The sequence below is a fragment of the Saimiri boliviensis genome, chromosome 9, assembly GCF_048565385.1.
Source record: "Saimiri boliviensis isolate mSaiBol1 chromosome 9, mSaiBol1.pri, whole genome shotgun sequence".
In the NCBI taxonomy this organism is placed as follows: Eukaryota; Metazoa; Chordata; class Mammalia; order Primates; family Cebidae; genus Saimiri; species Saimiri boliviensis.
Window position 1 is genome coordinate 57,734,627 of NC_133457.1, and position 14,105 is coordinate 57,748,731.

Genomic DNA, 14,105 nt, shown 5'->3' on the forward strand with positions numbered 1-14,105 from the left:
ACATAAAAGAAGCCTAGAACAACTTGTCACACAGATGATAAAGAAGTTATAAAGATACGATCAGGCTTGGTGGCTCATGCCTGTAATCCCAGCACTTCGGGAGGCAACAAAAGAGAATCACTTTGGTGCTAGGAGTTTATAGGAGTTTAAGACCAGCCTAGCCAATACAGCAAGACCCTATTTCTACAAAAAAAAAAAAAAAAAAAAAAAAAAAAAAGCTGAGCATGGCGGTACATGTGTTTAGTCTTGTCTTAGCTATCAGGGAGGCTGAGGTGGGAGGATTACGTGAGCCCAGGAGTTCAAGGCTGCAAGCTGCAGTGAGCTATGAGAGAGCCACTGCACTCCAGCCTGGGCAACCAAGCAAGATCCTGTCGCTAATAAATAAATAACATTTTTGTAAGTTGTAAAGATACTGGCATCATGTCAACAGGACTCAAGCCAATTTGAAAAAACTCCCACTGACCAAAGAGGGTCAGTATGACCATCAACAATGATAATAACTGCAATGAAATACATTGAAATTCATTACAATGATGTTCAAACAGAGTCAAAGAATGAATCATCTTCAGAGAATGATAGCGAACAAATCGTTATCTTGAAAGCTGATAAATACATGAAATGAAGCAAGCATTTATCTTGCCTTTCCTATACCAACTGTTCCACTGACTATCCTAATAGGGCAAATGAAAAGTTTCTCTTTACTGAAGTATTCTACCTAAGAAAATAATAGCTAATTACAATTTTACTATTTTGCAATTGCCAGTGAGCAAATATAAGCACTACATATCAACAGCTGCTCAGATCACACAGAGACTGCCAGATAATATTTCCTTCTTGAGTCTTGCTGAAGGGATAGAATAGAACCTGAATCTGATCTCTGGATCCAGCTGGAAATACCAAGGATAGAGGAACATGCTGAGGGGCACATGAATCTACAATCAACAAAATCCAGACTGTGGAAAATTCCACAGGTCACATAGCCCAGGTTCTTCACACAAATTGTAAAGAAAGTAAAAGGGTAAAGGAGGAGCTTATAAATTAAAAGACAAAACATTTTTTATGGGTAAGACCAAACTATACTGCATAGGAATATTTGGGTGATAAAACTGTAAACTCAAGGAAGTGATTTGTATAAAATCAGGATAGTAGTTTCTTGTGGGACCAGGGGAGGGCTGTGATTAGAATAAGAGAGGTGGAAGGAACTTTTGGAGTGAGTGACGAAGTTCTGTTTCCTGGTCTGGCTAGTTTCCTTGCCTTAATCATTAGGCTGTACATTGGATTTGTGAGGTTTGCTAAACCTCGCAGACGGGGGGAGGTTCGAGACATGAAAGGGGGAATCTTGCTCTGTCACCCAGGCTGGAATACAGTGGTGCAATATATAGCTCACCACAGCCTCAGACTCTTGGGCTCAAATGATCCTCCCAGCTCAGCCTCCCAAATAGCTAGGACTTTATGTGCATGCCCCCACACTGTCGGATTTGGAGTGGGGAGGGGTTTGTTTTATAGCAATGGGGTCTTGCTGTGTTGCCCAAGCTGGTCTCGAACTCCTGGCCTCAAGCATTCCTCCCACATTAGCTTCCCAAAGTGCCGGGATTACAGGAATGTGCCAACATGCCCTGCCTGTTTTATTTTACAATAAAACTTTTTTAAAAATATGATCACGTCCTTGTCCTCAAGGAGCTCAGTCTAAAGAGTAGATGGAGAGGTGAAGAATTAGTTTCAAGACAGTGTGATCAATGCTGTCAGACAGATATATACATGTTGCTTTGGAACCACTGAGGCACTGAAACAGTTGAGCAGGTCCAAGGAGGCTCCTGGGAGGAAGGGACACGCCAGCCTGGCCTTGAAGAGAGAGCCATTCTCCAAATGACATGGGAGTAGCGAAGCCCAGCCCAGGCTACAGGGGTCACATCACAGTTACTCCTTGCTGGCTTACTCCAGGCAGCCCTCTGTACCCATCAGTGTTTATTGCAGCATTGGTTGCTTCCTTTCTGCCCCTAAAGTTGTCCAGAGCAATTTCCTGCAAGTTGCCAAAGGTAACAATTATCAGCCAAAGGAGTACATGTTCACGTATTTATGTGAATAAACTAGTGTCCCTGCGTTTTCCTTGTTTTAATAAACTAGAACTTCGTGGATAATCTAAGAGAAGGTACCATCTTGATAGCTTTTTCTTGAAATAGAGTGGCTGCGGCAAAGACAGAATCCTACACCCAGCCACATTCTCTCTACAAGCACTCAAAACAGAATTGGAGTTCCTCCCTGAATTCTCTCTCCAAGCGTAGAGAACAGAGGAATAGAAGAGCTTAAGGAAGGCTTCTTGGCTGAACTCTAAAAGTCTTCCTGACCTGAGCCCTGAACACCAGAATAGCTCCTCACATCCTTAACCAAGAAGGCAAGACAGTCAATGTCCATTTACAGAAACTGACATATCCTACAAGAAGATGGAGAGCACACTTTTTGGGCCACATTTCCTGAGAAACAAAAGAGAAGGGGTGCAATTTGCATATTGGAATCAAAGAGCAATAGGATGTGGACAATTTGAGGTGTTCTCTGCTCGCTCTGTTCCTGGGTGTTGTGTGAATGACAGTGTGGAGGCACAGCAAGTGGGACCGGGTTGTTCTGCAGGAATGTACAGACCTGGAAAGCAACATTGACATCTACTCCAGGATGCACTTATCCTTCCCACCCACTGGCACTGATCCCTGACCATCTCTGGTAGCAAGCTGGCACTAGAAGCTAAAAGCACTTTAGAAATGGAGGTAAGAATAGAAGAGAATGGAAAAGCCATCGTTTACACAATTCCTGATCCGTAAAAGGGGGCTACAGTACCCACCTACAAGTGTAAAGAGAAACTAAGACATATGGAAATGCTGTATAAATGAAAAGGTATAAAACAGTATTCCTGAAAATCCGACACAGAGATGAATGTGCTTTCCTTCTGTGCTGACAAGCATTTTATTCTTATAACAAGACCATGTACCAAGTCTATATATACAAACGCTTGCAGATGCTCCCAACAGGTACAAAGTATTCTTCCTCAAGCTGAGATGTGATCATTTGTTAATCCACTCCCAAGTATAACATTGAGTATTCATTTTGTTGAGTCAAGTATCTATCCCATCCCTCAGACAAGATGCAACGACTGGCAGAGACCACTATATAGGTCTGGGTTCAGAGACAAATGAGATTGTGGCTTACCTTATACCTGTCCTCACCCTAAAAATGATGGTTTGTGGACATAAGGAGACAAAAAGAACATGGTCTACTATTTAAGATTTGAATCTAATACGGAGGGCAATACTCCAGAGAGACTACTGTGTTCCAGACTTAGTGATCAGTCACCTGGGGTGCTTGCTGAAAGTGCAGTGTCTTAGTTTACTTCCCAGATGATCTGGATCAGAATCTCCAAGAGTGGTCTTTAGAATCTGAATTTTTAACAAATGTTCTAGATATTTTCATAATGAGGCAAATTCAGAGAAAAATAGAACACAGCTCCACAGGTTCTCAAAGTAAAGATATTTAAAGAGGGCTCAAGAAAAGTGACGTCTTAGTTTACTTGGCCTGCCTTAACAAAATGCCATATTTTGGGTGAGTTAAATAAATTTATTTTCTCAGTTTTGGAGACTCAAAGAATAGAGTGGTCAGGTCTTGGTGATGGAGGCCTTCTTACTATGGTTTCATATGACCTCTTCTACGTAGAAGGTGGGAAGAGGGAGAGAAACAGAACAAACTTCCTGGCATTTCTTCTTATAAGGGCACTAATTCCATCATAAGGGCCCCACCCTGATTAGCTCCCAACAGCTCCATCTCCAGATATCAACACACTGAGGACTAAGGCTTCAACATAGCCCTAGCTATGTTGGAGGGTGGGGAGATGCAAACATTCAGTCCACATAGGTACAATAGTTCTTAGTCCTTCAAAGGAGCAGGTGCTCATTTGTGAAGCTGGATCTTTGGTGTTTTTGCTTCTCACCAACATGTGCAAAGACACATCATACAAGCCATAGGCTTAAGCAAGCTGTGCAACCACTGGTTTCAGCAACGCCCAATGGACAAACATGATGATTTAAAGTAAACAATAACAAAAGAGAGAAATCAGTGTTACCAGGTTATTTGGGATGTTATTCAGCTAAACACCAAATTTAGCTCTGGACCTGTTGTTAGCCCAGACCAAAGGAGAAAATGCACTTGCTAATTGTCTTTCCAATTTCACACAAGTTAAATTCTGGGTAGAGTTCCAGCTTTTACTTACATCTCCTGAACCATTCTGCTATTCTCAAACTCATGCCCTTTAAAGATGAGAAAAGTCATTGCTTTTCCCCCATAGCTGAACATTTTTTGTCTCAATGTCTTTCTAACTTATTAGAGAAGCAAAACTAGTCATATTAAAAATACCCTATGGAGACCCTCCTTCCCCATTCTGGAAGCTGATGATAAAAACATATTTTGCAAAATCTGCAGTTGGGTTTTTTAAACAGATCAAAAGAATTTCCTTTTTAATAATTCAGGTATCCCTAGAGATCCAGCCACTTTCCAGACATTGCTCAGCAATGAAGAACTCGGGAAGCCGATCTGATTCCAAATCGGTTATCCAGTTAGGCAAGTTCCATTACTCACTGTCTTTGTAACAGAAGGAGGATGGCACAGTGTGGTAGAAGAGTCCCTGAATTCAGGCCCAATTCTGCTGTAAACTAATCAGCAGTTTCCACTGAAGAATTTATTTACCTTCACTGAGCCTGTTGTCTTCATTAATTCAACTACTTTTTTGAGACGGAGTCTTGCTGTGTTGCCCAGGCTGTAGTGCAGTGACACAGTCTCGGCTCACGGCATCCTCCGTTGCCCGGGTTCAAGCATTTCTCCTGTCTCAACCTCCTGAGTAGCTTTGACTGCAAGCACCCACCTCCACGCCTGGCTAATTTTTTTTGTATTTTAGTAGAGACGGGGTTTCACCATGTTGGCCAGGATGGTCTCAATCTCCTGACCTCATGATCTGCCCACCTCAGCCTCCTAAACTGCTGGGATTACAGGCATGAGCCACCACACCCAGTTTCAACTACTATTTCTTAAGTATCTAAGAGGAGCCACCATATCAGGTGAAGGGGACAGCCTTCAGGAGACCACAGTTTGGAGAAAAGGGAATTTTCCATTCTGTAATGTAATGGTTCCTTTCCTTGTATGAGTGCCTTGTCTCTGTTCCTCACTAGCTTGACGCATGAAAGAAAAACCTGTGAGCATATGAAGGAACAAATGAATAAGGGAAAGAAAATGGGTTTTTAAAATCACCTTATTTTATGTGACCACCACTCTTCCTAAGGTCCCCTTTGCCAAATAACCCAGACCCAAGTAGTCCAACTTCGATTTCACCTTTCTTAGCTTTCTATCCCTGTGAAAACTCACTTGTTCACTATGATCTGCCCCCTTCATTCTTCTCTGGCACAGTTCCTTGGAATCTACTTCCATCCCGCATATACCCCTGAATATGTTCCTATATTCTAAATCCAAACATCCATTAAGCACATAATATATGGCAAGCACTGGCCAAACCAAGATGCTGGAGAACAGACTCTGCTCCACATTTTCTGTGGCAGCGGACCATGCTTTTGTGTATCCCATTCATGGCCACCGAGGGTAGGCCTCATTTGACTCACAGCTACTGAGATACCAGAACAGGCAAAATGATGCCACGTGATACCCAGGAGAGTCTTGCATCAACAAATTCTACCCACCTCTCACTCATCCCCTCATGCTAGCCCCCTGTACAATAATTTTTAACAAAAATTGCTATGGTGAGGGGTAGAACCACCTTAAATTTTCCATTCACTTAGTTCACGAATCTGGGTGCTACACCAAAATGACTGGAGCATAAAGCTCTTATCTCCCTGCAGTATCGTTTCCTCGTCATTATTGAACAACGAGACACTAGTTTCTCAAGAAAGCATTACTCAGAAAGTTTTTTAAGCAAGTAAATTTGAATGGCATATCACCATTTCTACGTATGCTATTTCAGTCAATATCCATAACAGAGGCTGAGGCTCAGAGGATAAATAACTAGGCCACAGGCCATGTGGTCAGTAAAATGGCAGGGCTGGCACTTATGCCTGGGTCTGAGTCAAAATCCTGGAGCCTGCCCAGAGGGGGCCAAGCGGTCCTGTTCAGTTTAGTTCTCACAGTCACTAAAAGCTACACATTTAGCCTTTAAGCATTTACTCCAATAGCATTATATAGCAGCCCCCCCTTATCTGCAGGGCATACATTCCCAGACACCCCGCAGATGCCTGAAACCTTGCACATGCTAAACTCTATATACACTATGCTTTTTCGATCTGGTAACCACAATGGCTACTAAGTGACTAGCAGGCAGGCAGGCAGTGTAGACAGTATGGGCACACTGGACGTAGGGATGATTCATGTCCCATGTGGGATGAAATGGACAGTGTGAGATATCATCACTCAACTCAGAATGGCACAGAATTTAAAACTTTTGCATTGTTTATTTCTGGATTTTCCATTTATTTATTTTTGACTGTGGTTGATCATGGGTAACTAAAACTATGAAAAGTGAAACCATAAATAAACTGCTCTACATAGATTTAAAGAGATACCTAATCCAGAATTTTTAAGGGTGTTCATTACACAATCCTAAACTTATATTTTACTTTTGTAATATTATTTTGGCTTTTCCAGTATACTGAGACTCTCAGTAGAAGTTCCCCAGGCCTCTTTCAATCTCATAGCCTTGACAAACTTTTTTTTTTTACATGACATCACTAAAAATGTTGTTTACTTGCTGTCCCTTTTCCATCTTTCTACCTGGAAATAAAATTGGCTGGATTGTTTAAAATTTATACTCCAGTTGTACATGTATCTTGTCTACCTCATCTCTGTAAATCAGGCATTTTTATTGACCCACGCATGCTGTAAACCCTAGCAAAATCACGTACCCCAGCCTGAGTCTGCAGCTCCCCAGTAGGGGTGAGATCTTGTGCTTTGCTCTCCAGAGAACCCAGCTGGTTGCAAACCATGACCCTGCCCTGAGAATTGTCTCCTGGGGTGATATTGGTGGATTCAAATAGCAGAGGGAGCCTTTGGATTATTTAAAATTTTATCTCTGGGACTCAATTCTTTCATACATAAAATGAAGGAAATAACACTAATGAAAATTAAAAGCAGATCAAGAGCTTTTCAGATTTGTAGATATATTTATAAGATATAAGATGTTACAGCAAAATACCAGGCTCTGAACTTTAATATCTTCACTGATCTTTTTTTTTTTTTTTTTTTTTTTTTTGAGACAGAGTCACTCTGTAACCCAGGCTGGAGTGCAGTGGCACAATCTCAACTCACTGCCACCTCTGCCTCCCAGCTTAAGTGATTCTCCTATCTCAGCCTCCTGAGTAGCTGGGATTACAGGTGCCCACCACCACACCCAGGTAATGTGTGTGTGTGTGTGTGTATTTTTTTTTTTTTTTTTTTTAGTAGAGACGGGGTGTCACCATCTTGGTCAGGGTGGTCTTGAACTCCTAACCTCAGGTGATCTGCCTGCCTCAGCCTCCCAAAGTGCTGGGATTACAAGCATGAGCTACCGAAATGATCCCTAACTGGGCACAACAGCTGCTCATCTGAAAGGAGGGATCAACTTTTCTATTTGCAATTGGAACTGCAGGCCCTCCTAACATCTTCCCATTCACTCTCCTCACATCAAAACAAGGCTTCATTCAGGCACATCCCCTGCTTTGGTGGCAAATGCATCTAGCCAGAAGCAAGCAGATTCTTTGGCCTTCACTGGGCTGCATCTTCCCTCTGTGCCCACATGCTCAGGCATCATGAGAATGGCATGGGGATTGTCCAGTTATGGATGGACTCCAGTAGAGGCATCTCCAAGATCTTCTCATGCCCTGACTACCTGGGCACAACTGCGGATCTTCATGAGCCAACCAATGATGACTCCTCTCCATTTTTTCCTTTTCCCTATTTATTATAGCTTTTTTGGAAAGTTGATGCAGTGAAATATTCTCCAGCAGAGGAAATAATATAAAGCTTAAAAGTCATTTCTGATGGAATGGTGAAATAATTCCACTGCTTTCCTTTGAGCAAAAGAACTCAAATAAGGCAACCTGAGGCAGTCTCTGGGGATTTCATTATTGATAGATTGGGGGAAACAATGGCTTTACATGAACAAGTTTTTCTCTTAACTTGTGAGAGCTCTTTGGGATGAAGAGAGAAAGACAGGTGCTAGACAATAGAATAAACCCCACACCAGCTCATTTACATAATTTTGTGTCGAAATGCATTGATGTATGAAGTATAAAGTGACTGTGTTGAATAGTGAAAATTAAGTACTTTGGAAACAGTCTAAATTCACTACCTAGTTCTAAAATAACTGAACATTTTATGAAATACCTCTTGCATCTTTGCAAAATTACTGGCAGTTTCAGCTATGTGTGTGTGCAGTTTTAAGAAAATACAATCTTTTATGTTATCGTTTAAGGTAATTTTTTTTTTTTTTTTTTTTTTTTTTTTTTTTTTTTTTTGAGACGGAGTTTCGCTCTTGTTACCCAGGCTGGAGTGCAATGGCGCGATCTCGGCTCACCGCAACCTCCGCCTCCTGGGCTCAGGCAATTCTCCTGCCTCAGCCTCCTGAGTAGCTGGGATTACAGGCACGCGCCACCGTGCCCAGCTAATTTTTTGTATTTTTAGTAGAGACGGGGTTTCACCATGTTGACCAGGATGGTCTCGATCTCTCGACCTCGTGATCCACCCGCCTCGGTCTCCCAAAGTGCTGGGATTACAGGCTTCAGCCCCCGCGCCCGGCCTAAGGTAATTCTGAAGAATGCATTCTCTAAGCAGATGAGACATTGCTGCGGGGACAGGACGGGAAGAGGACATTTACACTGCTGACACAGCATGGTCCATTCAGCATTTCTTCATGGCTAAAGGCTATCAGGAAGGCTGGAAAAGTGTGTGTAGCAAAGATTACAAACAGCAATTTTTGCAGGGCAAATTGCTTCCTAAGTGAGCGAGTAGGGGATTTAAAGGCAAACGTGGCTGTCTCAGCATACACAGGTTTGTGCCGTGTGAGATTCCTAAATCCTAACTCCCTTTTGACAAGTATTCCTTAACAGACCTCCTAGATATCTGAAGCCAATTTTAACTCACTCTGGTCCTCCACTAACTACAACATTACCTGAATGGTGTGGTCCAGTTTCCAGGCTGCTTACCAGTTCTCAAGCCTATGGGGTAAGTAAATCTCAGGCCTCTGGGGTGAGGGAAAATCCCTTGCAGGACAGACGTGGTGAATATTGATGAGCCCAGGAACCTCAAAAAGCCTGCTACTTGCAGGATTGAGGAGGAAGCATTTTTAAAATTCACTGCACCAGGAAGCATTTCTCTTGTCAATTGTTGCTGATGTTGGCTTATTCTTTTTTAAATGTAATTTTTTATTGTTACCAATATTTTTATCCATAAAATGACCTTAGAAAATGTAAAAGAAGCATCCTCACAAACTGCTGTGTTTTGAGGTTTTGATATTAGGCCTGTACTTTATGGCTCAAGGGAGTGGAATGAAAAATGCTGAGAGGCACTTGGAATCATTACCAACAAAATCAGAGGTCAGAGAATTGGAAGAGTGTGCAGTCTTAGGTTTGCAAGTGCCCTTAGTAGTGTCCAACTGGCTTCCCCTGTACACAAACACAAACTCATCTCAGGGGTGTTGAGGACGCAGACGCGTAAGGCAGTGGTTCCCAAAGAGTAGTCTCCAAACCAGCAGCCTCATTTGGGAACTTGCTAGAAATGTACACTCTCAGGCCCCGCCTCAGAAACTCTGAGCTTGAATAATGATCTGTATTTTAACAAGCCTTCCATGTGGTCCTTGGACAGGCTAAAGTTGGAAAACACTGCCCTAAAGCCCCCCTGCGAGGGCCCATTCTGCAAGTAATTTAGTATGGCCTTCCCCAAGCCAATGGGAGAAGAGCGGGATCTTAATTCTTTCAAGGGAACCTCTGTATGGAGAAAATTATTAGCCACATCCAGTTAGCTTCTGGCATTATCCACTATGGTGACTTCCAGCCATTTCTAGCCTTGTGATACTCATCCCAAGAAATATGCTGAGAAGACACACTTTTAAGGTAAACTGTAACAGGAGGCCAAGCACGGTGGCTCACACCTGTAATCCCAGCACTTTGGGAGGCCAAACTGGATGGATCACTTGCAATCAGGACTTCAAGACCAGCCTGGCCAAGATGGCAAAACCCCATCTCTACTAAAAATACAAAAATTAGCCAGATGTGGTGGCACACACCTGTAATCCCAGCTACTTGCAAGGCTGAGGCAGGAGAATCACTCGAACCCCAGAGGCAGAGGTTAAAGTAACCTGAGATCGCGACACTGCCCCCCAGCCTAGATGACAGAGTGAGACCATCTCAAAAAAAAAAAGAAAAGTAGAAATAACTCTGTTTCGAGGATTTTTTGATAGGTAGGAATGTTACAAAACCAACATGAGAATCTCCCCCTAGTCTGAGATCAGAGGACTCTGCTAACTCCTAATTCCTGTCAACCCTAGTTAATACCAGTGGTGGAAATATCTTTAACCCAAGGAGGAATGTAAACTCTCCATTAGGGAGAGTTTTAAAATGCTTCGTCTTTAACACCCCGTATCCTCAGGCCTAGAGACCCCTTATGGCTATACAGCGTCAGGTACTCAATGCTGACTCAGGGAAATACTGCACCATGCCTGCAGCAGAAACATCAGCCAAGGCCAGACAGGGCAGTTACAGAAAGGAAAGCATAATCCTATTTTTTTTAAAAAGACACATTGTAGGACTGCTATTGTTTTCTGCCTTCATCATGAAGCGACCTCTCTCTCTCTCTCTTTCCCCAACCAGGAACAGCTAAAAGAGGATGATGTGGAATGCATTGTAAACCAGGATGAACTAGCCATGAATTACCAGGAGCAAGCCTCACCCTGCAGTCCTCCTGCAAGGCTGGGTCTGGACCAGAAAGCTTCGCCCCAGACGCCAGGCAAGGAAAACATTTATGAGGGAGACCTCGGCCTGGGAGGCTATGAACTCAAGCTTGAGCAAACTTCGGGTCAATCCCACTTGAATTAATTGGTGTGAAGAGGACAGAAGTAATCACAAGTAATGCAAGGCTCACTGAGGAATACAAGCCAAGCTGATGAGGCAGTCTAGGGAAGAGGCTGGAAAATGTATTAAGAGCATAAATTAGAATCAAGGCCTTGTCACATGGATCCTCGGATGCCTGAAGAAATGAGAATTTATTATCATCCCTCTCTATTATGCAACTGAATTTACTTTTTTGACAGCAGCCATTTTGATTACTGGATTGACTGGGGTGGGGACGGGGGTGTCAGGAGTGCAGCTGCTGGAGGCTGGGACAGATGTGCCGGGCCTGCAGGGCGTTTCTGCTGCACATGCTGCTCTCCAGGCCCTTTTCTTCTCTTCTGCATTTTATTCCCTCCTTTAGGGAAGAGTTTAAGAAAGTTTGAGGGTAAACATTTTGCTTCTAAGCTGAAGGGAATGTACAGCTATTTAGTAAGTGGTAAGTTTCGTATTTTGAGGACTTGACTCCCATTTGCTCTCAGTGACCCCAGGGCAGAGCCCAGAGAAGTGTTCCGTACCCACTGCTGCTGGCTTCCCGCAGCCACACTGAGTTGGAGACCCTATTGTTCTTGTTGGTATCTTTTGGATGCTACGTCTCCCGTTGCTCAGAGGGGTTACCCGTGGCTGGATGTGCCCTGCACTAACTGCAGCACTACTTTCAAGCTTCGTAGGACTCTTCCAAAAAAGCACCTTTCTTCTCCCATACCACAGTGTACCTGAAGAACAAGCCTTCCTATCTTTGCCTGCATGCAAGTCACTTCCTGGTCCCCCTCCATATGCTGGAAGGTAGGACTCTGCAGACCGTGCTGCTCTCTACCTGGCAGCAGACTGTGCAGGAGCCCTAACCTGTCCTCCAACTCCAGCATTCACGCCTGAGAAGCAGTGCAGGAGCAGAGCAAGAGGGGTAGAGCCAATGATGTGTGAGTTACCCTGAGAAGCCAGGGTCAGGGCCTCAGGACTCCCCGTTACAAGGCATGGCTCATGGTTTACATTCCAGAGATCAACACGATAGCTTTTAAGTCAGCTGCATGACCTGTGCCTTTTAAGCCATAAAGATACCTCAAGCCTAGCGCCTCTTGAAATCCAGATGTTCATATCAGACTTTTAAAAAGTAGGCTCCAGGCCTAGGTGCCCAGGCTATGATGAGTCTGCTTTTGAAGGAAGTGGGGCATGGTATCTTCCTTGGACCCAAAGCTTAAGAGTAATGTATGCTTTGCTGAACACGGTTAGGCCTTAAACATTCACTTTGGTGGTGTCAGGCACACCGCTGTGTGCATCCATTTTTTTGCTTTCCAAACTGAATCTCTGGGGCAAGATGAACAAGTTGTTTTATACTCAAGCTAAGTATAATTTTGTCATTTCAGGTGAATATGACAAGTGGTGGAACATGAAGTTTTCTAATTTGACTTAATCCTAATAAATATTTGTTATAAAGTATGATTGTGTTTGGCTAATATTTTGTTTAAATTCATTTTCTCTTTCCAGGTGACTTGGTGGTTCTAAGCTCTTGTACTCAGAGTGCCGGCTGAAGCAGGCGCTGAAAGCTAATATATGGGAAAGGCAGGGATCCTGTGGGCCAGAAGCAGCCAAGGGGCTAACAGGACAAGTCACTGAAGGAATGAAGAGAGCAGGGATGGGCTGGGGAGGTGTCCCAGAGAAGAGAAGCCTGAGTCAAGCAGAAGGGCACAGATGCCACCTTTCCCATTAGGGATGACCAGGGTTCACAAAAAGCTGTAAAAAATAGGGGAAGGAGATACTAGAAAGCCAAAAAGATACAAGGTTCATCTTTTTTTTCTGTACCTATCACACTAAAAAGCAAGGAGGCACACTTGGCATTTTCTTTCTCTTTGTCTGGAGAAAGACATGCCAAGGAAAGAAAAGATCCACCCAAAAAAGGCAAACATTAGTAGGGGCAGGAGTGGAGAGAAGGGAGAAAAATATGACGTACCAGATGGAAATGAGATCAAGTGGGGAGGGGAGGGTACACGATCTAAAACTAGCACCAACTTGCTAAGATGTTGTAGCAAAAATAGCTTCCTGCCCCACAGGCAAAGCCCTCTTCCTACTTAGAAACAAAAATCTCTTTCCCTCTGAACATCATGGGCTGTTGCTAATGGGGACAATGAAGGGCTATTTCATCTGGGCTGGTGCAGGTATCCCAGCCGACTTCAGGTAGGAACGATATTGTAAGATCGAGTAAGCTGTGCCTCACCCAACCTGTAAGACAGTGTTCCAGTTTCATGATGTGATTACCAGCCTTCTTCCCTCTATGTCAGTCCAAGACCCAAACGGAGGCTAGGGTCCCAGTTAGCAATTCAGAAAACCAAATTCCCTTTATGCTCCTGTTGTAAGGCTAAAAATTTACGATGTTAAGAAATGCTCTGTGCTTTGAGACCAAAAGGACTGTGAAATTCAAACCTATTATTTACTGCCAGTTTTAATGAGGCAAGAGAGCCTTACGCAAACCACTAATGCTACTGCTCATTACTAGAGCTTTAAGCAGGACTCTCATTCATTGACCTACAGGTCTTCCCTGAACCTCCTACTATGTACATCACACACACATTCATAGGTGCACGCACACACACTTCCACTCACTTCCTTTACTGGGATCCCAGCTGCAGCCCCTATGGTGTCCCCTGTGGTACTTGGGCATATCTGAGCAAGTCTGAAGCTTGGTGGTAAGTGATGTCAGGGTCTTCATGCATGACATTGCAAGGAATTTCTTAGAGGGCAATTTAACAACATAAATCAAAGCTGAAATTTTAAATACCCTTGACCCACCAATTTTATGTGCAGGACTTTTTTATTCTAGATATGCGAGAAAGTATACATATGAAAGTATCTACTAAAATAAATGAATTGCCATCGGGTTAAGTAAATCGTAGCACAGCCATTTTATAAAACAGCGTATGTGCTGATATGGAATGATTTCCAAGATGTTGCTGTTAAATGAAAACACCAAGGTGCAGAATGGGATGACTGATG

The 14,105-nt window shown here is 43.3% G+C and overlaps 1 protein-coding gene across 2 annotated transcripts in view; it reads left to right on the top strand.

Annotated features, from left to right (window-relative positions):
• Positions 1-12,554, top strand: part of SLC9A9 (solute carrier family 9 member A9) — a 565,509-nt gene extending 552,955 nt beyond the window's left edge. For both annotated transcript variants that reach the window (XM_074405917.1, XM_074405918.1), the window contains exons 15-16: positions 9,132-9,237; positions 10,881-12,554. In XM_074405917.1, coding sequence (XP_074262018.1) covers positions 9,132-9,237; positions 10,881-11,105 — 331 coding nt within the window. In that variant the 3' untranslated portion in view covers positions 11,106-12,554. The remainder of the gene's footprint in view (positions 1-9,131; positions 9,238-10,880) is intronic.
• The last annotated feature ends 1,551 nt before the right edge of the window (positions 12,555-14,105 follow it).